Source organism: Lycorma delicatula, chromosome 1, assembly GCF_047948215.1.
Source record: "Lycorma delicatula isolate Av1 chromosome 1, ASM4794821v1, whole genome shotgun sequence".
NCBI classification, from domain to species: Eukaryota; Metazoa; Arthropoda; class Insecta; order Hemiptera; family Fulgoridae; genus Lycorma; species Lycorma delicatula.
In genome coordinates, this window is record NC_134455.1 from 74,764,383 (window position 1) to 74,789,605 (window position 25,223).

The following is a 25,223-nucleotide window of genomic DNA, read 5'->3' on the forward strand; positions in this document are numbered from 1 at the left end:
AACATCGCTTAATTTCTTTTTATATGCATTAGGGTTAACTTTTGAATTGACACCTGAACACTCGTACGTGCAGTCTGTTTACTTGAACTCAAATTACTTAGAATTACAATATCCTCACCAAATTTTGAGCATACTTAACATTGCATCATGTATGATATAATTTCCCACAGGACTATTAATATATCTTGATGGAAAAAATGGTGTCTATTAAGATATAACAGCTATGCTGCTGTTGCTACTATGTAGTTTCTCTTGTTTTTTGTACAATAACATCTCAACACCTTTTAATTTTTTGTTAACAGATGGAAGGTAACTTGACCAGCCCAATTTCACCAGCTGTGGGTGACATATGTTTTAGAGTAAGAAGCAATTTCTGTTAATGTAAACAAGTGTTAATATCTGATACAACTTCTGTTTGGAGCTGAAAGACAAATGAAGGGATAGGCACTGAAATAAAAAGGTTTCAAGGAAAAAAGGTTGTAATCAATAAAGCTATAATATATCACTAATACTACATAAAGTTAAGAGGAAGTGAATCAGTAGCAGAATAAAAATTGAGAAGAGAATGAGCCAATTGCAGAAGCAAGAATAGAGCAGGTAAGGTGGAACTTTATAAAAAAATGCTTAACACAGGCTACTGGTAAAGTTGTTTAACAACTTAAAGTGATTAACCAAATTCTCTTTACAAAAGACTTATAACATATTGTACTTTAGGCATCCTCAAGAAATGTTTTAGTGCTATTGATATTGCTAATTTCACGTGAAATTAATGCTAGTTATACTGAGATACTTCTATGAAACTATTCATGTCTATACCAAAATGAGACTATCAGCTTATTAGTCAAATCAATCCGTAACTTTATTTACAGTTGAAATTTGGTATGGAAAGACAAGATTGAAAGATACACTGTTGTTTCTCATGAAAAGTACTCTGTTAACCTTTTTCTAATCAAAATGATTAGGTTTTATTTTTCAAAACATCCTAAGGGTGAATATAATAATGATGTTATCAGTGTTTCGCAGATGGATGCAACCCAATTTAAACAAAGTATAACTTTTTAAATCTGACTGTTTTTTTCTGCATTACCTGATGAAGGGTATTTTAGATGGAATAGGGTCAACTGTAAACTGGTATGTGTGGAATGAAGTGCTGGAAAAAGTCTAGTTTGCATAGTTGTCATGTTTTTTTCAAACTCTCTGCTGGGGCTACAAAATTAACACATTTTTAACTACTGGTTGGGCTAACTAAGAGAATTTGTTCAGAAGAAATTAAAACAATAGATGAACCTAGACATTTTATGGAGAAATGTAGAATCAAAGGCACTTTAATAAAAAAATACCATTTTATTAGATTACCAAAAGGTAATCCTAATAAAATTTAGTTTTCCACAAGAAAACTAGTTTCACAAAACATGAATGTTTCATCTCCTAAAGATCTAGCAAGAGATGAAGAAAATGGAGATCTGTAAGTAGGTGCTGCATTAAATGTCAGTAAGAATAAATTAGAAGTAACATATACTAAACAATCTAAAAGGCCAACAGGTTGCTGTTATTAATTTTATGAAATTGGTAGGCACTAACAAATATATGCAGCCTCAAGATAATCCACAGAAAAACTTGGAAACAATAAAATATAATTCTACTTTAGTTGTAACTGAATTGTATTCTGAATTAATATCACATACAGCTTGAATCGTTCACTGCTTCCTGCTAAAGAATATCAGAGAATTGTTAATCTGTCAAAGTTATTTAATATTTTGAAAAATAATCACATTTTAAAATTATTTAAACATAATTTTTTAATTTATTTTTTTCCAGATTTCATACAACTTGTTCTTCAATAATACCGTTGTTATAAATGTTAAACTGTACTTTTAATTCTACATGTAAAAAGTAAGCCACAACAATATTCTGGCAAAACATCTGCTTATACTTCACAGTTCACTAGGATGAGAAATAAATAAAATAAAATGTTAACATTCTCCTGAACCGCAAATCTTACAGTTAAGAAAACACTATTGTCATTTAATGCAGTTTTGGGAATAATTAAGAATATGCATTCAGAGAAATATCCTGCAGTAAATATCTGTTAATTTTTAGATAAAAATTTTGGTTACAAGAGAAAGATCAGGAAGCACATTTTATTTACTGAATCCCTTGAGATACAATGTTTTAAAACTGTATTCTAATAAAAACAACATGCAGCATTTATTTAAAAATACTTTTATTTCAATATAAATTAAAATATTTGGAAACAACTGTCAAGTAATTCTTTGGATGTACCCTTAAATTTATAAAAAATATATGTAAATACAAAAAGTAATTACTATAATTTCATTTTGGACATTATCAAGAGCTTGTTACAAGCTGAAAATAACAGTTTGAAATTTTTATCAAATGGTCTCATGTGATTAGTCAAGAACAATTAAAAAAAATCACAGGATGTTAAATTCAGATAAAAAATATAATTAATATAATAATATAATTAATTAATATAATATAATTTGTAAATATAATTTACAAAGTAAGTAAAAAACTGACCACTTTTCTGCTCAAAATGCTTATAGGAACTGGCAATGTTTTAACTTCAAGATTTTCAGAAGTAAAAATTGATATAAAATTACTTCACTATTAAAATTTTAAAAAATAATAAAAGATCACCTTCAATTTTAATACTGAGCCAATCAATTTTATGTATACACTTTTTTTAATTATTGGTACAATGTATTAATTACACAAAAATATAACATCATCACAAAAAACTAAAAGTAAATTTATATACAAGATTCTTGAAAAATAATCAAAACAAATTGTAGAGTTGCTACATTTTTAGCAAAGTGAAGTGGAAAATGTCATTCGATGTTCTGTAAGATGGATTCATTATAAACGTGATTTGTGATTTTTTGACAAATTTTGAATCACTCATTCTTTATACAATTTGAGAAAAATATATACATGATTACTAAAAGCCTACAATGAAGTTGGAAGTTAAAAGAATTTATATAACATTAATGAAAATGTTTTTCTATTCTTTTGTTTCATCTAAATTTAAATTATGCTGGCGTGAACTTATATGAAAATATATATTATTTTTCAAATTATTATAATTTATGATTTTAAACTCGCAATAACAAATCCTACATAAAACATAATGAAAATCGTGATTATTTACTATAATATATGAGCGATGTTTAAATAAATTAGAAGGAAATTCTTTGAAAATTGTTTCTATCATTGCATTTATAGTTTTTGGTACTCTGTAACATGTAGTTTTAGTAACATTTTTTAATCGGATTTCCTTATTTCTAAGAGAAAATCTTTTACAAAGGTAAATAAAAATATTTCCCTTCTTATAACAATTTCTTATATGTGTCTCAGATTTAAAATGCATGCTGTTATCTTTCCGTTCAAATGATACTACACACACATCACAAAACATCTGACCATGATATTCACACTTTTTTTGCAAAAACTGCTTCATTAAATCACCATTTCCCTTAAAAACAAGACCAGACTGATTTATTTTTTCATATTCTTTTAACTTTTTATGAATTTTCCCATTCAGATGTTCAATAATATTAATTTTTGCCTTTTTTACTTCACTTGATAAGTAAATTTTGCAAAGGCAAATTTTACAAACTATCTGATTCAATTTACTTTTATAACTAATTAAATATGTTTTATCATCTTCAAATTCATCTAAAATTAAACTGAGTACATCTTTAGTTAAATAGTTTTCTTTCTTCAGTAATTTCTTATTTTTATCGACTAAAAATAGATTATTCTTTACTTTATCACAATCATTAAATCTAATTGAATTTTTTTTATGATAATTTGATATAATATGTTTAAATAGAATATTATTATTAAAAATTGGTGTTTCTTTATCTACTGTATAAAATGTTGAACAAGCCTTACATTTAATTTTACATACATTAATATCAATATTATTATACACCATAATAAAATCATTAATATTAAAATAATCGATACTATCTGGTATCTCGTTTAATAATTTTATCAGAAAATCATAATCACTACAATCACTATCAGATGCATCTATATAATTTAACTGGTAACACATACTCATTGTGTGTAAATCTGTATTACAATGCTCGACTAATATTTTACTAAAATTTACACAGTTAATATTTTTTTTAAGCAAACCCTCAGTCAAACAGTAATCATGACAAACAGAACAAAAAAAATCATCGTCTGAATTATATGAAATATATTGTTTAACTGGTTGTAAATTCCATGGAATAAAATATGAAAACAAATTACTTATGAATAACATATTTTTATCAGTTTCATCAACACAATCTGACTTTATATCTACTCTATTATTGGTATTTTTATGTTTGTTACTTATAATGTTTTTCATCTCATCTATATAAACATTACTTAATATTTTTAATTTATTTTGTAAATTAGCATCTTTTTTATCACGTTTGCTGTCACACATAAGAGAAGCATAACTGAGACTGACATTACGTAATTTTTTTATATGTTTATTACCATAAAAATGATCTAAGAGAAATTTATTATTGTGATTATGTAATCTAATAACACAGCTACATAAAGTACATTTATATAATGAAGTGCTTACATAAGTTATATAATTTCTATTAAATATAATTCTTTCATCAGTGTTTCTGAATATAAAATCAATATTTTTATCACGTCCCTTAAAATTTTTAGTATCTGATGACTGATTATCAGAAGTTGTAATAGTGAGATTTGAAGTACTATTTTTAACATAACTAGAATTCTGTCTACTAGTCACTGATATGAAATAATGTTTTGGTTGAATACATTTTAATTTCGTTAAATGTTTATTACTATATAAATGGTCTAACAAAACGTAATTATTATCGTCATCTAACTCAATATTGCAGTCACATAATGAACATTTACATTCAAATTTGCTTATACAAGTTAAATAATCTCTATTAAATAAAAGATTTTTATCCAATTTTTTTAATATGAAATCAGTTCTTTCATCCTTCTTCTTATTTTCTTTACTACCTACTAACTGATTATCATAAAAAGAAGGAACTGAAGTAATATTAACAATTTCATTAATACTAGAATTCTTAGATGTACTGTCACTGTTACTGTTAAAGCGATCATCAACAAGTTTGCTAGTAATATCACTCGTTTTAGTAAGCTCCTTACATGATTGTAATTGAATATGCTTTTTACTAATAACATGTGTTTTAATATTATATATATTAGAATTAACATCATCAGATAATTGTGGTAAAAAACTATTACAGAAATAACAATATACAGTATTATTATTCTGATTAATAACAATTCCATAATCTTTTAATTTATTGCAATCAAAATCTTTTTCCCATTCAAATGAATGAGAATTTGAAGGAATATTTACAATCTTAGTACTAAAAGTTTTAGATGTACTGTTACTGTTAAAAAGATCATCATCAAGTTTACTAGTAATGCTACTACTAGTTTCACAAATGTTAGATAATTTTAACTGAATATGTTTTTTACCTGTAATATGTGTTTTAATATTATATTTATTAGCATTAACATTACATGATAATTGGGGTAAAGATTTTCTACAGAAATAACAATATATACTATTATTATTCTTATTAATTAAAATTCCATGATCTTTTAATTTATCATGATCAAAACCTTTCTCCCAGTCAAATGAATCTATTTTTACATTATTTTCAGTTTTATCTGTTGTTAATTTATTATCAAGATATGAAGAACAATCATTATTGTATGACTGAAGTCTTTTCAAACGTTGATGTTTTTTACCATTAGCATGTACATTTAAATTATTAACAAAATCATTTGAATTTACACCTAATGTCAATTCACATTTACATATATTACAATAACTTCTTCCATGTGTGTTTTGATATAATGATACATCAATAATATTGCTAAAATCTCTATCAAATGGCATTGTGCAGTTGACCCAGTTTCTTCAAGCGATTTTTTTTTCAAGTAAATCTTATGATCAGCTAATACTATAAATAGAAAATCCAGTTTCCAAATTTATCTGAAACAAAAATAAAATATGAAAATGCAATAAAACTTATGTGTTATAATATTTCTAATAAATGTTTTTGAAAAAAACAAAAATTTAAGCAGCAACTAAAAAGCTAAGTATGTATACTGAGCATATTAATAGAAGACTAATACAAGTAAATAGGGTCTGTATTGGAATTTTAGTTGCGGTAAACAGAAGAGTTATGGAACTTTCAACTCAAGTCATTGCCAGTAATGAAACATGATTACAGAGTTGAAGTGTGCTGCTGGTGGTGAAGTGAATCACTTTAAGTGGCATCATTCTTGTTTTATGAAAAACTATAAGTATTTCTGTACACTGGATGATGATGGCCACTATTCAACTTTGAATACTTTCTTTTTTTTTTTTTTTTTTTGACTCTGCTCCCCTGGGCCGGTCCGACTGGTTGGTATTACGCCACCCAGGGGAGTGCCTGTTATACTCTAATGGGCCTCCCCACCTACCGGCTGTATGTCCGGCAAAGCAGGTCGGCCCACCGGTCAGGTCTTTTGAGTCTCATTTGCCCTTCTGTATCGCTATGCCATACCTTGGAAAGTCGTGACGCATCGATGGGTCTTTTACACTTGTATAGACCTATTCTCCCTCGGAGTCCCCAGTGGATCCTTGGAACTGACACACCTAAGCATGCCAGCCCTCACCACTGGGGCTATCCACCCTACCCTAATTCTACCCTATTCACTCAGAAGCCCAGTTTCCTCTCGTCTTCGTTTTCTACTGTTAAGATATTCCTGATAGTTCCTTCAATTCTTTTCAAATTGTCCTCAATATGTAGCATGTTACTCGTAATCTCCTCAGGTCTCATCGTTGATAAATTTGTGTCTCGTCTATTTTGTATCCATCTGATGCATTCCTTGAAGGTGTGGTCTGCATCGTCCTCAGTGCCGCAGTACATACAGGCCGGCGTTTGTCTTCTCCCAACTCTGTGAAGGTAATAATTAAAATTACCGTGGCCCGTAAAGTACTGCGACAAAAAGAAGTCCACCTCCCCGTGTTTCCAATTGATCCAACTCTCAAGGTCAGGGATTAGCTGTTTTGTTCTGCTAGCAGGTCCTACCTCTCTTTACCTTTCTTTCCACCTAGTTATCAGCCTATGCTTAGCCTCCTGAGTTTCCAGTCCTTGCGATATCTCTACCCTGTAATGGGCCATTAAGTCGATTGGAGGTACTGCTGCCAAAACGCAAAGTGCCTCATAGGAGACTGTTCTGTAAGCGGAAACCACTCCCAGCAGTCTATTTTTGTTTTTCTTGATTCATAATGAAGTATTCCTGTGAATTGGCTTGGTTTCCTATAATTGTCATACCAAATGGAACAATTACTGCACCAAGTTTATTGTGAAATGTTCCAAAAATTGCAAAATGCTATTAAAGAGGCCAATAAAGATTTGTTGAATGATAATGCTCATCCATATTCTGTAGCTGTTACATCATAGTCTGGGAAAACTCAAGATGGGATGTTTTCAGTTAACCATCACTCAGATCAAACTTATTTTTTCAAATTACTTGTCCCAGTTAAATATGTTAAAGAATTTTTTCGATAATAGACTTGTAAGTGATGATGACAAACCTAAAGAATGGTTAAGTAAATAGGTGGCAAAAACTCTGATTGTAATTAGAAGCTTATAGTCACAACAACAAAAGCCTCAGTATTAGCAGAAAAAATCTCTTTTAACAAAATATAGAGCCTATTGCTTCCCCACCTTTAAGACTTGTTTAAAAATGAAACAGGCTTAAGATTACATACATTATTACTTAGCCAAATATTCAAAAAGTAATTTATCTCCAAAGTAATGATAAAAAAAAATACAAAATACATTAAGTTTTATTGTTGGTATGGCTTAATGTATCACTACTGTTGGGGAAAAATTAAAAGTAAATTTTTCTAATCTCTTGAAAACTATTTCGGCGAAAAAATATAATAATTTCATAAAATTCCACTAATTTTAGATGTGTAATGTTCAATTCCATCATATAAAGATGGAAGTTTTTTCACTCCCTTTAATAAGAGATCTCTGAAACCAAAGCAAAATTATTGTTCTATCTTGTAAATTATTCCAGCTATATCTACAATCTTATAAAAATCCAGATACCCTTAAAAATCAAACTGTTAACTAGTCTGAAGTGCAATAAAAGAATGATAGATCATTTTTTAGGAGACGACCATACAAATAAAAAACTGTTTGACTACAATTAACAATAAATATTTGTCACTTTTCTTGAAATATAATTTTTAGCCAGCACCTACTGCATTCATTTATTATTTTTAAATTTTATGAAAGTTATTTTTAGATGTAGCTTTTTCTTTTGAAGTCAAAATTAATGAACAAAATGTAATTACTTAAAACATTTGAAAATAAATTCATATATTATCTAAAAGTGCACTAAGTAATGTATATGATACACAACATGCCTTTTTACTGTATTTGTTTGTTGTTGGTAATGTGGGAAAAATCTGCCCTGACAGTGTGTGAAGAATATTTCTGTAAGTTACAAAAGGGATCGGATAAATGATTTTCAAATTCAATACATTGAATTTAGTGTATATCCGATCGCTTTATATTCACGTTACTGTACTAAAAGAGTTGGATCACGTAACCTAACTGTACTAGTATTATCCACAAGTGTACTGTATTTGTGTATATTTGTATCTGTGAAAGTTGTTAAAAATTATGATTAATTAAAATAACATAAAATAGTAATACAAGCACAGTGCATAAAGTAAAAAAAGTACCAACCATAAGCAATATTAATCAGTACGTACTGCGAAGTTCTTAGTCTAGATTAACATTGAATTAATCTTCATATATAATAAATGGACACAGTTGTACGATATTATAGAAATTATTGTTGTAATTAAAAACAAATTACGACTACAAATGTGGTCAACTGCAAAGACCTAACAGATAAATCGAGACTGCGTGGCAAGCAACCCTACGAATGTGACACAGCTGCTTTATTAGAAGCGGTTATAAAGTCGATATATCCTTTGTAATGAACCGAGTCGCTACATCATTCACACAGAGCAGTGAACATCACTAGGTTATTTTTTAGCAGCTGACGAGTGTAGAAAATGAATGCCATTGCATTTTCCAATAACTAGGGTGCCAAGAGGTGCATCCCTGCTACGCCGTTAGGCATTAGCACCGAAAGGACTGAAGGGGAATTTGTCTTACAACGAAACACATATGCGGCTAGTCTCCCAAGGTCCGTCCGAGTAAAATTTTCAATCTGCTTTAAAGGATCAGAACGCAATACACAACTCTGTTCACTAAAAAAGTATGACTGCCAAATTAACGGGATTACCGTTTACCCACTAGATAAGAAAAATGACACAGCAGCAAGGGATTCTGTCTACATTATGCGATTAGTAAGGGGTACATAAATCTGCCACTATCCTTGTGTTACGTTCCTTTCCAAGATGACTACCACAAAACCAATAGAATTTTTGTTATTTTGGTTTTTTACTCTATATTATTCTTTCCATATCTAATATATATATATATATATATATATATATATATATATATATATTAGATATATATATATATATTAGATATATATATATATATCTAATATATATATATATATATTATTTTTATTTTTATATATTATTATTATTTTTTTCTAATATATATATATATATCTAATATATATATATATATATATATATATATATATTTATATATATATATATATATATATATAATATTTTTTTTGGTAACTGAGGGATGAAGTTGGCGCGTACGGGTTCAGACCTTAATATCCCCTGAGTGGTTCTAAACACCCTACGACTTTAATACCTAGAACGTCACAAATCGTGATCTCCTATCTATATCAACTACCACTCAACATACAGCAGACTCTTTCCAGGGTCAGTACAAGAATATTGGTTGTGTTCTAAATATGTAGTACTTTAACGCTAAGGACCTAAGTAAGTCAAAGTATGAGTATTTAAGCAAAATCTTCCTCGAAAACAGCGTCGATATTCTTGCACTACAAGAAACTTATATTAAAAATCCAGAAAACTGTGCAAGAGATAATATCCCGAGTATAGACTTGTTTAGGCTATTGGTCATAGAATATATGGTGTGGCGACGTAAGTGGAAAAGGATATCTCTATGAGATAACAGATACTAGCCACAAAGCTTCTGATGACAATTTATTTATATTGGCAGTAAAAGTGTCTGAAACGAATATATTTAATATTAATAAGCCTCCTAACATTCATAATCCCAACACTGTGGTTTTGGATAACCAACCTTTTTTGTTAGGGGCTTCAATAGTCATTATAGTTTCTGGGGATAATCGTCCGATGATGATAGTGTCACAAGCGACCAGCTGGGCCGAGAATAACTTCTTAATATTTGATGCAAAGGATGCACTTTCTACTCGGCTCGGTGGCGTCGTGGTTACTCATTAGATTTGCGCTTTTTTTCCTGTGATAGATGTTTAAAATCCTTGACGTGGTAGGAGGTTTTTGAGCCTTTCCCAAACCAGCAGAGGTCTGTCATGATTACCACTGGATTCCAGATCTTCCAAAGTTATTGGAAGAGCCTTTACCACATGGCCTGAACATGACATCAGATATATTCCTCCTATAATAAAAACTTATGATTGATTCACCAGTCTCATATTATATTCTGCAAAAGGCTACATTCCGTAAGGTTATAGAAGGAATTATATTCCAGATTGGAGTCAAGAATGTGAGGATCTTTATCAGGAGTTTAATGAGTCCTGAAACTCCGACACAGATGACAGACTGCTCAGCTTTCTCAACACAGCAAGAGAAAAGCGGGTAGTCACTGTGAAAACCTGGATTTTACCCGTAGCAGTCAAAAAGCTTCGTCATTTCTTAGAAGAATTTCCATTGGTAAGCCTTCAACTCAATGAGCAGTGTCGCATCCTGAACCTTAAGCCACAGCTAAGCGAATTGTGGTTTTGTCAAAGTTCCCATGATGCACCAAAGTGCATTAAACGTACCAGTTTATAATAAATGTTCAAAAATGAGCCCGCCTTTTTCAACACATTTCTTGGTACGCTTCTTTACTGCTTTTATTGCTCTTTTTATTTCTTCAGGGTTGTCCTTAAGTTGCTCAACCGCATCCATAATGCAGACAATTAATTTTTCACGAGAATGCATTTTTGTTTTGTATACAATATTTCTCAATGCTAGTGTACTGTACTGTTTCTAAACAAAATTTGAATTTATCTAACTTTTTGTTTTATTCAACTTATCTTGCACTTTTTTGTTCACTTACCTATACAATTGTTGTTGAAAAGTTTTATGTGTTTATTACCCGTTTAACAAAGTACGTAAAAAAAAAATAGGGTATTTTACCCTAATTTATTGGTTTTCACCCCAAATTTCTTATAAACTATTGCAGATACGGTTCTCCGACCTATTTTATTAAATTTTTCGAGTAAAAAAACATATATGATCACTAATTCTATCTCTTAATTAACGTCTTAAAAATTTCAGTACGACTTCATTTCACCGGGGTAGCTGAAATCCGAGCGAAATCTTTCACTAGCCGTAACTCGCAAACGAAGCATTTCAGGATATATGTTTATATGTACTTTTTCCATTATTTTCACGAGTAGAGTAGGTTATGAAAGTCCTGGGAGAACGTCGTGATACATTCTGTACATTTAACTATATTGTAACGTTTTATTATTTTTTTAAAAATGAAATTAAATTATACTAGTTCAAATAATTAGAAGGAAAAATTAGTTAAATGGTGAAGTTGAAAAACGTACAGCTTTTATAATCATAATTAATTCGTAAAAAGTTGGAGTGCCACGTACATTTATAAACCTTTCCAATTCTTCTTGTATTGGAAAATAAATTATAGAAGTGACTTTTCCGGTCTACCTTCACAATTGGTGTACACCCATTCGTTTTGTTCTTTCCAACGAATATAATCAAAAATTAGCTTAATTAATTAATTTTTTCCAATTCTAATTATTTTAACTAGTGTAATTTCATTAATTAAATTAACAGAAAAATAACACGTTATAATATATTAAAAAATATATAGATATATTTATCGTGATCACACGATATATATATAATATCTGGCTGATTTATCAATATCAGCCAGCTATTATTAGCGTAAGTATTTTCGCTTCTGTAAGGTCACCGTTTTTTCCTAAACTTCAACATCCTCATTTCCTTTCACGAGCCGTCTATCATTGTAACGTGACGTGTTAAAACGTAAAATATAAACGAAAAGTTTTATTGCTTATGAGAAAAAGATCCGATAAACGCTTCGATCAAAACAGCTACGTGATTACTACCTTTAATCGATTTAGAGCAATCGCTAGTTTGTAATCGATAAGTCGTAATAACTATGTCATCGTTTATAAATGAAAATTGATTTTTCAGTTCTCCGCGATGTTTAAGCGTATTTGCATTTCTTATGACTTACGATCTGCCCATGACGGTTGGCGATGATATTAATTAAAATTTGTAACTATTATAACGACAAAACGAACTAAATTTTATGTTAAAACGTAGTCCTTGTAACCATACTCGGTAATGTCTTTCAAGGTAATTTATATGTTAATCAATTTTTTTTTCTATGTATGGGACTAACCTTTTACTTTTTATGCTTGTTTTGCTATTATTTCGTGTAATTATTTTCTTCTATTAGTAATATCGAACTTTTTATTTATTAGTTTTATATCTGTATCCCCTATTTTGACTGAAGATTTCTTGGTAAAGAACCGTATAATTTACAGTATGAAATTCAGTAGATGGAGTTTTTTACCGAAAACTATTGGACTCTTAGGTTACTGTTAATTACAATACTAGTCGAAGTATCGATGCGTTTCGCTAAACGCATAGTGTTGAAGTTTTGAGTTTGAAAGATGGTAACATATGATTCATAACCTCGAATGTTTCTTGCTGCAACTTTATTTCATTTTCATTGTTATGTACTTTTATCATTTTGTTGTGAAGAGATATACTTCAAGTAAGTTTAATTTCAAAAATTTAACTTTCTTTCACTGAAGTGTGAAGGATTACTTATTCACTTGCCTCCTTTTTTAAACTTAGTAATACAATCTACCAAAAAGAGTAATCTGTATATTTATTGAGATTACAAACATATATACATTGTATTTATTTCTTTATTTCAAAATAACAATGCCTAATTAGTCACTTTATATCAGATGAAATTTCAAGCATGTGAAAAGTGGTGGCTAATTGGTATTTGAATCCGGAATTTATAAATAGAATAACAATGAAATGATAAAACGCTTAATTGTGGAGTTTCAATTTAATGAGTTGTACTGACAAACTTTAGTTATGATGTTTTCTTTTCCTTAAAAAATAATTTAATTATGCATCCAAAAACAAATATTTTCATTTCATTATTTTATTTATTAATTGTAATTAAAATGTTGTGTAACTTGAAATTTTAGGTTGCCTTGTTATCCTCCCCCCATTAATTTTTTGTATATTTCAGACAGGAAATTACACTAGGATTTCAGAAAAAAATATTTAAAAATTCTTAATTTTATTTTTTTTTACAGAGTTGGTTAACAGGGATTTACAGTATAGAGAATTAATGAGAACTGTGGATTATACATCTGAAAAGTAATAGGAGTGAAGAAACTATTTTTAGGTTTACATAAAAGAGATTCATGTCCATTTTCTCATCAATATATGTATATATGTTCCAAGGCTTATTCTTCAAAATGATTAATTTCAGTGATTCTTTTTTATTTTGTGGAGTAAGTTCCTCTGATGGTCCCATTATGTTATTCTGTTCAATTAAATGTTATATTAAAAAAAATTATTTATGGTAATTTAAAGATTTTTTGTTGTTATTGCTTATTGTTATATGTAGTAATATTATTGTCTGATGTTCAATGTTTATTCACTGTACTTTGATACAAAAAAATAAAGAAAATTAATTGCAAAGCTTAGATTAAAAAATAATAAATATTCCTGAATTCCAAAAAACGTAGCTCGTGCCCTGTTAGAGACTCAGTTTATTTCTTTCTATTCTGTTTTTTAATTTTTCTACAGGTTCTCATAGTATGTATCTCTTGAAAACAGATTTTTTTTTCATTTTTAGAGAATTTTTTTGTCAGTTCATGTAGTAAATAAAAATAATATATTTATGTATATTTCATCATATTTGCATTTCCACTACTGCTTCAAACTATATTTGGATTTTTTAAAGATAATTACTTATTTTTGTTATTTTGCCCTAAAAATATAATTTTAAGTATTATGCATTTAAATTTTTATATATATTCGATTTGTTTTATTGCAGGGTTGGAATTGGATGGAGACTTGATAACACGTAATGGGTTTTTAATTACTATTTGAAGATGGATTACAGACGACTTAAAAAGGCTGTTAAAAATAACAACATAAATCAAGTGCGCAGATTATTAAACTATGGTTGTAGAGTAACAAAGTTAAAAAATATTGATTGGTTATGTTTTAATGTAATTGATGAAGTAAGTAGTATTGAGATATTGAGGTTGATTTTAGAAAATCTAGAGAGTGGCTGCATAAATAATTATGGAATTCAGTATAAATTTACTTTAATTACACGAGCTATTTTCCAGTGTAAATCCATTGAAATAGTGAAAGAAATTTTATCAAATGGAGGTGATATTAATTGTGTTGATGGATTTGATATGACACCGTTTATTCAAGTGGTACGTCATAATGGTTCCAATGTAGATTATGCTGAACAGCTTATACTAATGGGAGCTGATATTAATAAATTTACTCCAAAATATCACTTCACTCCAATGCATTTTTGTAAGAAAGTAGAAATGTTTAATTTATTAGTAAAATATAATGCTGAAATAAATACAAGAAATGTATTTGGTAGAACACCATTAATGAGTGCATTACAGTGTGATACAGATATTGAATTAATTTATGGACTTATAAATAAAGGTGCTGATATACATGAAACAGATGTAAATGGAAATGGAACACTACATTATTCTAATAGTGCTGAATTTGTTGGTGTCTTGATTCATCACGGTGTCTCTGTTAATTGTATAAATAATAAGGGTCAGACACCGTTACTATTAGCTGTCATCAGTTACAAAGACAGTGAGTTCATTGAAATACTTTTAAAAAATGGTGCTGATCCAAATCGCTTAGACTTTGAATTAAATAGTCCTCTGTTTGCTGCTCGTAGTCCTGAAATTATTAACTTGCTTATTCAGAATGGCGGAAAAGTTTTAATTAAAAGTGAAATTAATTCAGTACCATTAAATAAAATTATTGAAGTGATGAATACTTCTCTTCCTGAAAATCTTAGTCATATTATAAAACTTACTCTACTTATTGATCAGTGTGAAGTGTATGAAAATTTACCTGATTCCAATTTTTATACAGACTTTGCTGAAAAGTGTAAAAATGAATTAATTGAAATGAAAACAGTAAAGATTATAGATGAAATTAATTTACATAATTTATGTATTTTTACAATAACAAAGTTTCGTCTGTGTTTTGATAGATTAGCCAGTGAATGTTTAAAAAATCTTAGTAACATTGAAAATCTCATTAAACTGCGATTTCCCATATATTCTGATGTAATACTTTTGAAATTTGAGGAAATTAAAGTTGAAAAACATAAGCGAGATTTAATTAAAAAGTTAGATGGGGTAATTATTGTAAGTAATTCTGATTTTTATCTTGATAACAAAGAATGTAACACTTGTGGTATTAATGATCTAAATATGTCTACAGAATTGTGCGAAATATCAGAAGGTATTGAACTTCATTATGATTGCCTTTATGTAGTAGCTAGTTATTTAAATTATAAACAAATCTCTGATCTTTTTATTGCTTCGTTATAATGTCAACACATAGTAGAGTACGAGATGTATTTTAGTATTAAGTACCAGTTGAAATAAAGAAATGAGAATTTTATTTATATATTATTTTTAATTATGGTCATAAAAAAAGTTTATTTCATATTGATTTTTTTAACATAGTCCCAAAGGTAGTTTAAACATACCACATCATGTCTCTAGTCTCAAAATATCCTCTGTTTTGCACAGTATCCTGAATGTTTGGATTCAGCAGGCATAAAGTCAGAGCTTTGTGAGATTGGTCAAGAATCTTTTATCCATCCTCTCAGTTCAATTTGTGTTGCAAAACTTGAAATCGTTTATTAGAGTTTTAGTGAATGGCTTCCACTATCTGTACAAAGTTTTGCTTTAGTGATTAGTATGAATTATTTCACTTTTCTAAATGAAATCTCTGTTTTTAAGAACACAAACAACTTTTATTTAGAACACTACTACAACCTTATGAACAAATGTTGACTTCAGTTTTTTTTTCTACCAGATGCCCCAAATGTCCCTGAATCAGTGAGGCTTACTTGCTTTCTTAAGGATTTTCTTTATGCTTTTTTCACAGCTACTAGAGATAGAGTTCCTTAATTGATCTACGGGCAGCCCTACCAGATACTAAGGACTCAATGGTTCTTTCAAGTTTCGCATCCTCAGCATTTAGTTGAGAATTTAGTCGGGCAGACCTGCTTGCACAAATTTAAAAAGTAATGATTACCTACCAGGAAAATTTACTACCTTGTCCATGATTATGTAAAAATATATTACATAAATTTTTCTTTTATTTTAAATATTTTAATTTTTTATAAATTATTCTTACCATTAGTGATGTTTTGCACCATCTTTGTTTATCTTTTTCTGTTTATTAATTTCCAATTTAATTCTTTGCTATGTTCCCATTTTATTTTAATTTAATGCAACTTAAAATTATTGTACAATTTGTTTTACTGACCTATATTACTGGCATTATTTATTTTTTTGTTTTTTCAAGGTGATTATTATTGATTGTTTGGCTGTAAAAAAAAGAACTATTTTGTACTCAAGTCTAATTACTACTTACACCTCACACTGGGTTGTTTTCAAAGATTTTTGAGAAATTGACTGATATAGTAACCCCAACACACAGCAATGAAAAATTCATACCACCTACAGTTGAAAGATCTAATTCTTACAATGAAATAAGACGGAAATCGTCATTTTTTGTTTGTGTTCATGTAACAATATGCATTTCTTACTTCTGAAATTGCCCTCAGTTTTAGTAATGGATTTTTCAAATTTTAATTACTGTGGAAGTTTAAATGAAATTCAGTAAGACCATTAAACTGTAAAACATTTTTTTACTTATACTATGTACAACTTAATAGTTACTGCATTTTATAGCATAGTCTGAGGAATTTTAATGTAATTTGTAAGTATAATAATAATAATTTTATTATTCACTTTTTGGCAAGTTTAGGTTCATTACACCTTCTCATGAAACTTGTTGATTGCACTCAGTCAGGTGCCCAATGAGAAGAATAAAACTAATATAAACAACAGATGTAATAATTTGCTTAAGTAAATATTTTTTTTATTGCATGAAAACCAATTTAGTACAAAAACTGTTTAAATTTATGAACATACATAATTGAGGTTTTTCTTCTACTGATGGAAATATATTTTATAGTATTTTTAAATTTTGTTGAAGCTAAAGTTAATCCTTTATTTCAGTCTGTCAACTTTTTTATAATACAAGGTTGGATTATCAGTTTTAATATTATTGCTGGCTGAAGTTATTTTAACTTATTTTGACTATTAACTGTGCATAAATTAAAATATTTTGTAGAGGGCTAATTTTTTTTGTTATTTACGTGAAGTACAATTTTTTTAATATTTACTTTCAGGATACATAAATGAAAGATTATAATTTTTTTTGTTGAAGTTTCGTTGCAGCTTTTATATTACTTTTGAAATTGTAGTAAAACTTTTTAATGGTAAAGTAAAATCCAATTTAAAAAAACAATGTTCTCACACTTTTTTCTACTCTACTTGCTGAAGATGCATTTTATTAAAAAAATCCAAGAAATAAAAATAAAAACTTAAAATAGTATTTTAAGTGGTGCTATAATAGGCATTTTCATATTGGAAGAACAATTTCAAATATAAACTTCTTGAAACTGGAATTATATAACCTGTTGGTCTTTGGAAAATAATATTCTACTATTGCTAAAGTATCAATACGTATGCAAGTGTTTTTAAAATTAAAGTGACAAATTTTGAATTAAAAAAAGTCATGTAAAAGCCTTATGTAGCTCAATAAATTTCATATTTTTCTAAAATCTTAATTTTCATTTATATTTTTGATGTACATTAAGTTTTTTAATTAAAAGAAATATAATATATATATATATATATATATATATTTTGGTAACATATTTTCTGTAAATAATAATTAATAAATATAATAATATTTATATTATAAATTAATATTATATTAATTTATATTTATAAATTAATATTTATTGCTGTAAAGCAAAGCAATAAGGTTTACTGTCTTTTTTAGCAGTTATATATTTCATCTAGCAAGAATTTGAGTGAATATCTATCAATTTCTTAGCAAGCAACTAGCAAGAATCTCATAGCATCAAATAAATTGTATTCAAGTTTAAGTAAGAAACCATTTGAAAGTTTAATTAATGAAAAAGCTACTAAGATCTTCAATTTTTATTCTATCTTATATGATATATAAGGTAGAATCTTGCCTTACATGATATATATGATAGAATATTGCTATATTCCTATTGTATGGAATTAATGTAGTAAGAAAATATGTGCCACTTGGGAGGCCATGAGATCCCATTTGGGATCAGTTATATTAATTTCGTAATTAGTAAAAATAATTATGTAAAATATTGAATTAGTATTTGTAGGAAAAATGTCAACATATTTTAAAAATTCAGTTCCAATGATTTAAATGTTTAAAAACTGTATTGAATATATTTCAATTCATTTGTATGTGAATAAACAAAAATTTAGCCGATTTAAACAAATTATAAATGACTACACACAAATAACTTTTTTGAAATATTGTTATCACACTGATATCAATATTTTTGTGTAACTTTTTTATTACTCAAAATTTTATAAGTTTTGAATTCAGCCCCCAAAATTTGTTAAAATCACCATGTACAATTCTAGATATACATATTTTTTTTATGTTTTGCTGCATTTTAAAAATTCTATTAGACATTTACGGTACTTACTTTTTATTCAATCCAGATTTGAAACTACAGTTGATAGTCACTTGATTATCTTCCAAAATCATTTTCCACTTTCAATATTACATTTGAGAATTGGTAACCATTTTTTTTGTCACAGCTTCCATGAATTTAAAAATACTCCCTGTACAGCACCTACAACTCAAAATCACTTGGCAAAAAGATTAGTAATGTACATAATATGAATTTTTTTTTTTGGCGTAATTTTTTTTTTTTGGCGTAGGAGGAAATAGCTCTTACAGCCACCGTCTGTGCCCACAACAGACGGTAGTGTTGGGCTCTCACCGACTAAACAACCTCCCCCTTTATCACATAGGAACTGGACCTAACCACAAGGCATGAACATGGTTCCCATGCGACACAAAAACATTGAAAAAATCATATCCTATCAGTGGGGGAAACCTACTGGGACCCTATTAGGGATTGGGATCACGGACACAACTTAACTAAGTAATAATAAGATAATATCTACGTTGAACCTGAAAAGAATACACAGAATATACAAAACTTTATATCTACTTTGATAAAACTTAATCTATTCTGCTTATGTAACTAAATTTTAATGTAAAATTTATGTTGAACCTGAAACAGAAACATACAGAAAAGTACACATAAAAAAATCCTTACAGGAAAGTTCCTGTTAGTGGGCCCTACTGGGACTTGGGACCTACCACGATTTTATCTGAATATTATACTATCAACTTAAAAACTACACAACTTATTTTTAACATGCAAATTTACAATATTTTAATATTGTAAATTATTGTTTACAATAATAACAAAAGTAAGTACCTTTAGTAGAAAATTATTCTACAGTAAAAGGGAGTACCACAATGTAAGGAGGGCCACTTAAGGGAGCGCTCTCCCTTAGAATATTAAATGAACCGTTGAGTTACCTGAAACAAAATAAAATAAGACAAATTTAATTAGTGGTTGTGAAATTAGTTTTGTTTTAATTATTAAATTCATTTCATTTACGATAGCATTGACCCTTTTCTAACAAAAATATTTATTAGGAATGATTAGGTGGTCCATTTTTACTTCTTAAATATTTAGCCTGAGATCGAACTATTTATATAGACATTTTTTACAGAAATAGAATCGCTAGCTAGGCAGGTACATAAGAAAAGCTCTACCCTCCTTCAGACTAGGTAGATACCATGAACACTGAATTTTTTACATCCCCCACATCATTAGATATCCAGTGAGAAATCATTGAAAAACACCATTTTAATAGATCAAGGTGGAAGAAAAAAAGGAAAAAAAGTGGAGGTTAGAAAGGAGTAATCCACAGAAGATTGCTAAACAAGACAACTTGCTCAAAGTAATTCTAATCCTTTTTTAAGGCAGCATGGATTCCTCTCGTACAAGATCAGAGCGTTTTTACCAAGAATAGAAGCAAAAAAATTATTCTGAATTAAGGTTCACTGATCTTAACGAACAGATCTATATCGCATCCAGGAATATGTGTTATATGAACCTATTTGGCTGAGCTAAAATTTTCAGCTAAGAATAATGTTGAATGGTAACAAAAATCGATACAGGATGTCGGTTCGGTACACCACCTGTACCTTTTAATAATTTTTATATTATTTTTTTTTAAATCATACTTAGTATTTTTTATAGAATGAACTGCTGCTTCATTTATTTTCTTATTATTTTTACAATTTTATATAGGTTTCCACTTGCTTCGATTGCTCTGGTATTTATAATTCATGAAATATTTATGTACCATCTACTTTGTAAGTATATTCTACAACAAGTTTTGACAAAGGTGCGAGCATGGTTTCATTAAATTTTCAAACCGTTGTCAGGCAAGAGATTCATCGCCAAGGCAAGCAAAACAATGAAGAACTAAACAGAATTTCCATGTCAAAAAGGAAAAAACTTGTGAAACCACAGTATATCTTCTATTAAAATAATACGTTAAATGAAAATATCGCTTTATTTTGTCTATCAAAACCAGTTCTCTATCTGTAAACATACATAAAGTTCATTTTTATTATAATTAAAAGTTTGGGGGTATCTAAGTGAAAAGTGACTATCATAACAATAATTTAATTCTTATTTTATTTATTTTACACGATGAAAGCTCACAAAATCAGTTGCTTTTCATGGCTATTCTTTATATTATAAACAAATAATTGTTGTCTACAAAAAGAATAATTTAGTTAAATTATATATTGCATTTCAATTTTATTAACAATGATGAAAAAAGCAAGAAATGTACATAATAAGCTTATTAAGTTTCATTGCTGTAACTATCAAAATTCATAAAAATTTGTAAATATATATATATATATTATATAAAATATAAACCACCTAAACACAGTAATTAGATTAGTTATACTTACCTTATTTATTTCCAATAACTGGTTTGTGCAGTATCTTGCACCTTCAGTTTGTATCAGATTGTAACTTATTCTTTTTAATTGATTTGTATTTTTTTTTCATTATAAATATTTTCACAACTACATTTACTTACGTTCATAATATCATTTAAAATTTCACAATAGATAACATAATTTATGTTAAAAAGAGAACTTGTTAAAAAGAATAAGTTTTAATGCAATAAAGATAGAATTTAATTTTTAATTTAAAAAAGTCAGTGGAAATTAATATGGGAAGCTTAACTTATCTAATTACTATGTCTTGGTGGTTTATGTTTCAAATAAAATATTTATGAGAGACAAATTAGACATTGACCAGATACTGGCATTTCTTGATATGTAACGCTACTAAGTTTCTTCTCATTATTATACTGATATTTCCTTTATTGCATTTATAATGTAATTTGCCACACAAAATTTCTGTGTCTTGCATGACATTTTATGTCAGATCTACCTAAAATTTTTATAAAAGTTAGAAATAAAAGTAACTGCAGTATCAAAAAAAGAAAGTTACACATCGATGATGTAAACTAGGGTCTAAACTAATACCCTGACCCTCTCTTTTTCTGTTTAGCTTCTGGAACCACCATAAGGTATTACTTCAGGGGATATGTATGAATGCAAATTAAGTGTAGTTTTGTTCAGTCTCAGGTCGACAATTCCTGAAATGTGTGGATATTTGAAACCCTACCATGAAAGAACACTGATATCCACAATCTAGTATTCAAATCAATTTAAATGTCTTTACTAGGATTTGAACCTTAGAACTCTCGACTTTAAAATCATTTGACTTTCAATGATTAGTTAACCACTAGACTAGACCGGGTGGGGTAAAGCCCTGACCCTGGCCCCTGGTACAAGGTAAGTGGTAGTGGCTGGTTGAAGCCACAGAGTGAGTAGCTCCATTACTTGGTTGCTCTAACTGAAGCTAAACATTACATAAATGGATGGAGTCTTTTAATAAATACTAGTATTATTGTGAAATATATATGATGTAGTAAAGAATTAGTAGTACCTTAATATTTTACCATTTGACTACACAGCTTTACATTCATCACCACGGCTAATCCAAGGATCAAATCCATCGAGCAGCTGAAAGAATCTATCGATCTGGTACTCCGAAGATATAGGATGCAGGATGAAGTGAAAAGTTGATGAGATGTTGAATATAGCCTGGTAATCTGTATTATTTTAAATCTCATTTTTATTTATAGTTTGTAAATTTTTGTAGTGAGGAAGATAATGTTAATTTCACACTTTGATCTTGATCGCACTTCAATTTCACACTTATTCACACCAATCATTTATTTCCCCCACAATTTCAAAATATGTAATTATAAAATAATTACACAATAAAAACCAGGATCAGTTCATGCCTTTTTAATATGCAAGGCAAATATACTACATATAAAAATGATTAAATTTTGAAGTAATTTGGATTACTGTTATGCTAAGAAATTAATTTTGCAAGCAAGTTAATTTTTTTAATAAAAAAATTTGTGAATAAAATGAAATAATTTATTATGGCACCTCTAAAATCAGCTGACCCTGGTTTGAAAAAATTAAACTAACATGTAAGCATGCATCTTCTTTGAAGCAGGTGGCTGAACGCTGATTGGGGAAAGCAAAGGGGTATTCAAAATTTAAAATATTTAAAATAAAAGAAAAAAAGAAAATTTTTAAAACTGTAAATAGATATAAAAATGCTCTAACCTTCAATTTGATTAACACCTACCAAAAGATTTTAAGAAAAAGCTTATGTAAAATAATACATTTCAACTAAAAAAAATTATATATATATAAAAATAAACATATATTTATATCCTACATGAACCAGATTTAAAAGGTGCATTTAATTAATAAATTTCCTCTATCTTTATTATTTTTTTAAATTTCTTGAACTTATTTAAATGATTAATTTTGTCAATGAAAGGATAAAAATTTAAATAATTTATAAAAAAGGTAATTTTAAAAACCCACTCATTAATATTTCAAATAAAATTTTATAAAGCAATTTAAACTACAAAAAGGAATTTTTATGTAATTAAATTTAAAATTAAAATATAAATTTAAATTATAAAAATTAATTTTTTATGAATTAAATTTATTTATAAGGAGGACTTGAGCCTCTGGTAGTGAAGTGATGAGCTGAAAAGACAAAGAAACATAATAAACATAGAATAATTATAAATATTATGAATAAAATACTTCTAACATTATCATATTTATATATCCCCCCCCCCCCCAATATATAGACACATTTATATACACAGCACCCCCCAACCGAAACCCGATGAATGATATCGGGATGATGAAATACGGTCGCGAAGCGATTGACGCGGTACGAATGCTTTATGTACCCGGAACTCGCAAGAGCTATTCATTGCATACAACATAGATATTTACAATGTCACTATGTAATCAAGAATTTTAATTAAAAATATTTGTGTATCATATTTGGTACCTGATAAGCTAAGATGTGAATAATACTTCCTGAACTGTGCAAAAGCACATCAAATTTTCTATTCGTTAAGGAAAAAGTTGAAATAAAATACCCTTAACTGTGTCAGAGCATATCAGATTTGCTGTGTGTTGATAAAAAATTTAAAACAATACACCCTGAACTGTGTCAGAGCATATCAGATTTGCTATCTGTTGAGAAACAATTCTAAAATAATACACTCTGAACTGAACCAAAGTATATCTGCAAATTTGCTATCGGTATAACACTCTAATAAGTGTATTTTTACAATTACATAATTTGAAACTCTATTTCTAAAAATGAAACCGAATTAGAAGATTGAACTAGGATTTCCCTAGTTCAATGAATTAACCAGAAGATTTTTGTTTTATAATTTCAACAGAAAAATGTTATCGATTTGAAGAAATATAACTTATGGGATTTTTCTATTATTTTCAATATTAAAAATAGAAGATTTTTCAAAGAAATCAATTACTCAGATAGTTTTTAATCATAATGAATTTACTTGTATTTTCCATATTTCTTTTTTTCCCTTTTGCACTTGTGCAGATGTATGCATTACCATCCAGACCTCTTAATTACCCCTTTTAAGATTCTCTTAAGAATGCATTTTCACAGCATAATATGGCCAATCCCAGTTTGAATTAAAAAAAAGCAAAAGTCTATAATTTATATTATTGAAAAGAAGGTAAAGTTACTAATGAATAGCAAATGAAATCCAAGTTGTGATTGATGACAATCCAAGTGAAAAGGAGGTTATTATACTCCCTTTTCACTTGGATTGTCATCAATATTCAAGTTACCTTTATCTGTAGGATTATAGAAAAAAAATTAAATCTTATTATTCAGTAATCCATAAGGAGGTCTTTTTTCTTCAACAATATGAAATATAATTACAATGAAATTCTATATATGAACAGTGGAAGGTGCAAAATGATTAATAGCAGGTGACGGGTACCGATTAAATCACAAATTCTAATCTCGTATAAGAAAAGAGAATGTGCTCGATTTCAGTTTTACATGGTTTTGGAAAATGGTTTACAAAAATATACATTTATAGAAATAAACTAATAATTTCAGCGAATAAATACCAGGCAAGATATGACATATACTGTAGAAGACTAAAACCAGGGGGTTTATATATATAGTTTGCTCATACGAAAGGTTTAATGTAGTATATTTTTAGGTTTA

General features: G+C 28.4%; 2 protein-coding genes across 3 annotated transcripts; one reads left to right on the forward strand and one right to left on the reverse strand.

Annotated features, from left to right (window-relative positions):
• Positions 1-1,795: 1,795 nt before the first annotated feature.
• Positions 1,796-9,229, reverse strand: LOC142319378 (uncharacterized). The gene is made up of 2 exons (XM_075356606.1): positions 8,802-9,229; positions 1,796-6,040 (listed from the first exon to the last, which is right to left on the reverse strand). The coding sequence occupies exon 2, from the start codon at positions 5,942-5,944 to the stop codon at positions 3,026-3,028; it is 2,919 nt and encodes a 972-aa protein (XP_075212721.1). The 5' UTR covers positions 5,945-6,040; positions 8,802-9,229; the 3' UTR covers positions 1,796-3,025.
• A 3,034-nt stretch (positions 9,230-12,263) lies between these two features.
• On the forward strand, positions 12,264-15,997 carry LOC142319385 (uncharacterized). Of its 2 annotated transcripts, none has more exons than XM_075356618.1 (2): positions 12,264-12,616; positions 14,352-15,997. In XM_075356618.1, the coding sequence occupies exon 2, from the start codon at positions 14,410-14,412 to the stop codon at positions 15,904-15,906; it is 1,497 nt and encodes a 498-aa protein (XP_075212733.1). In that variant the 5' UTR covers positions 12,264-12,616; positions 14,352-14,409; the 3' UTR covers positions 15,907-15,997. The 2 variants fall into 2 exon arrangements, with proteins under 2 accessions (XP_075212733.1, XP_075212742.1); XM_075356627.1 differs by lacking the exon at positions 12,264-12,616 and adding an exon at positions 12,783-13,040.
• The last annotated feature ends 9,226 nt before the right edge of the window (positions 15,998-25,223 follow it).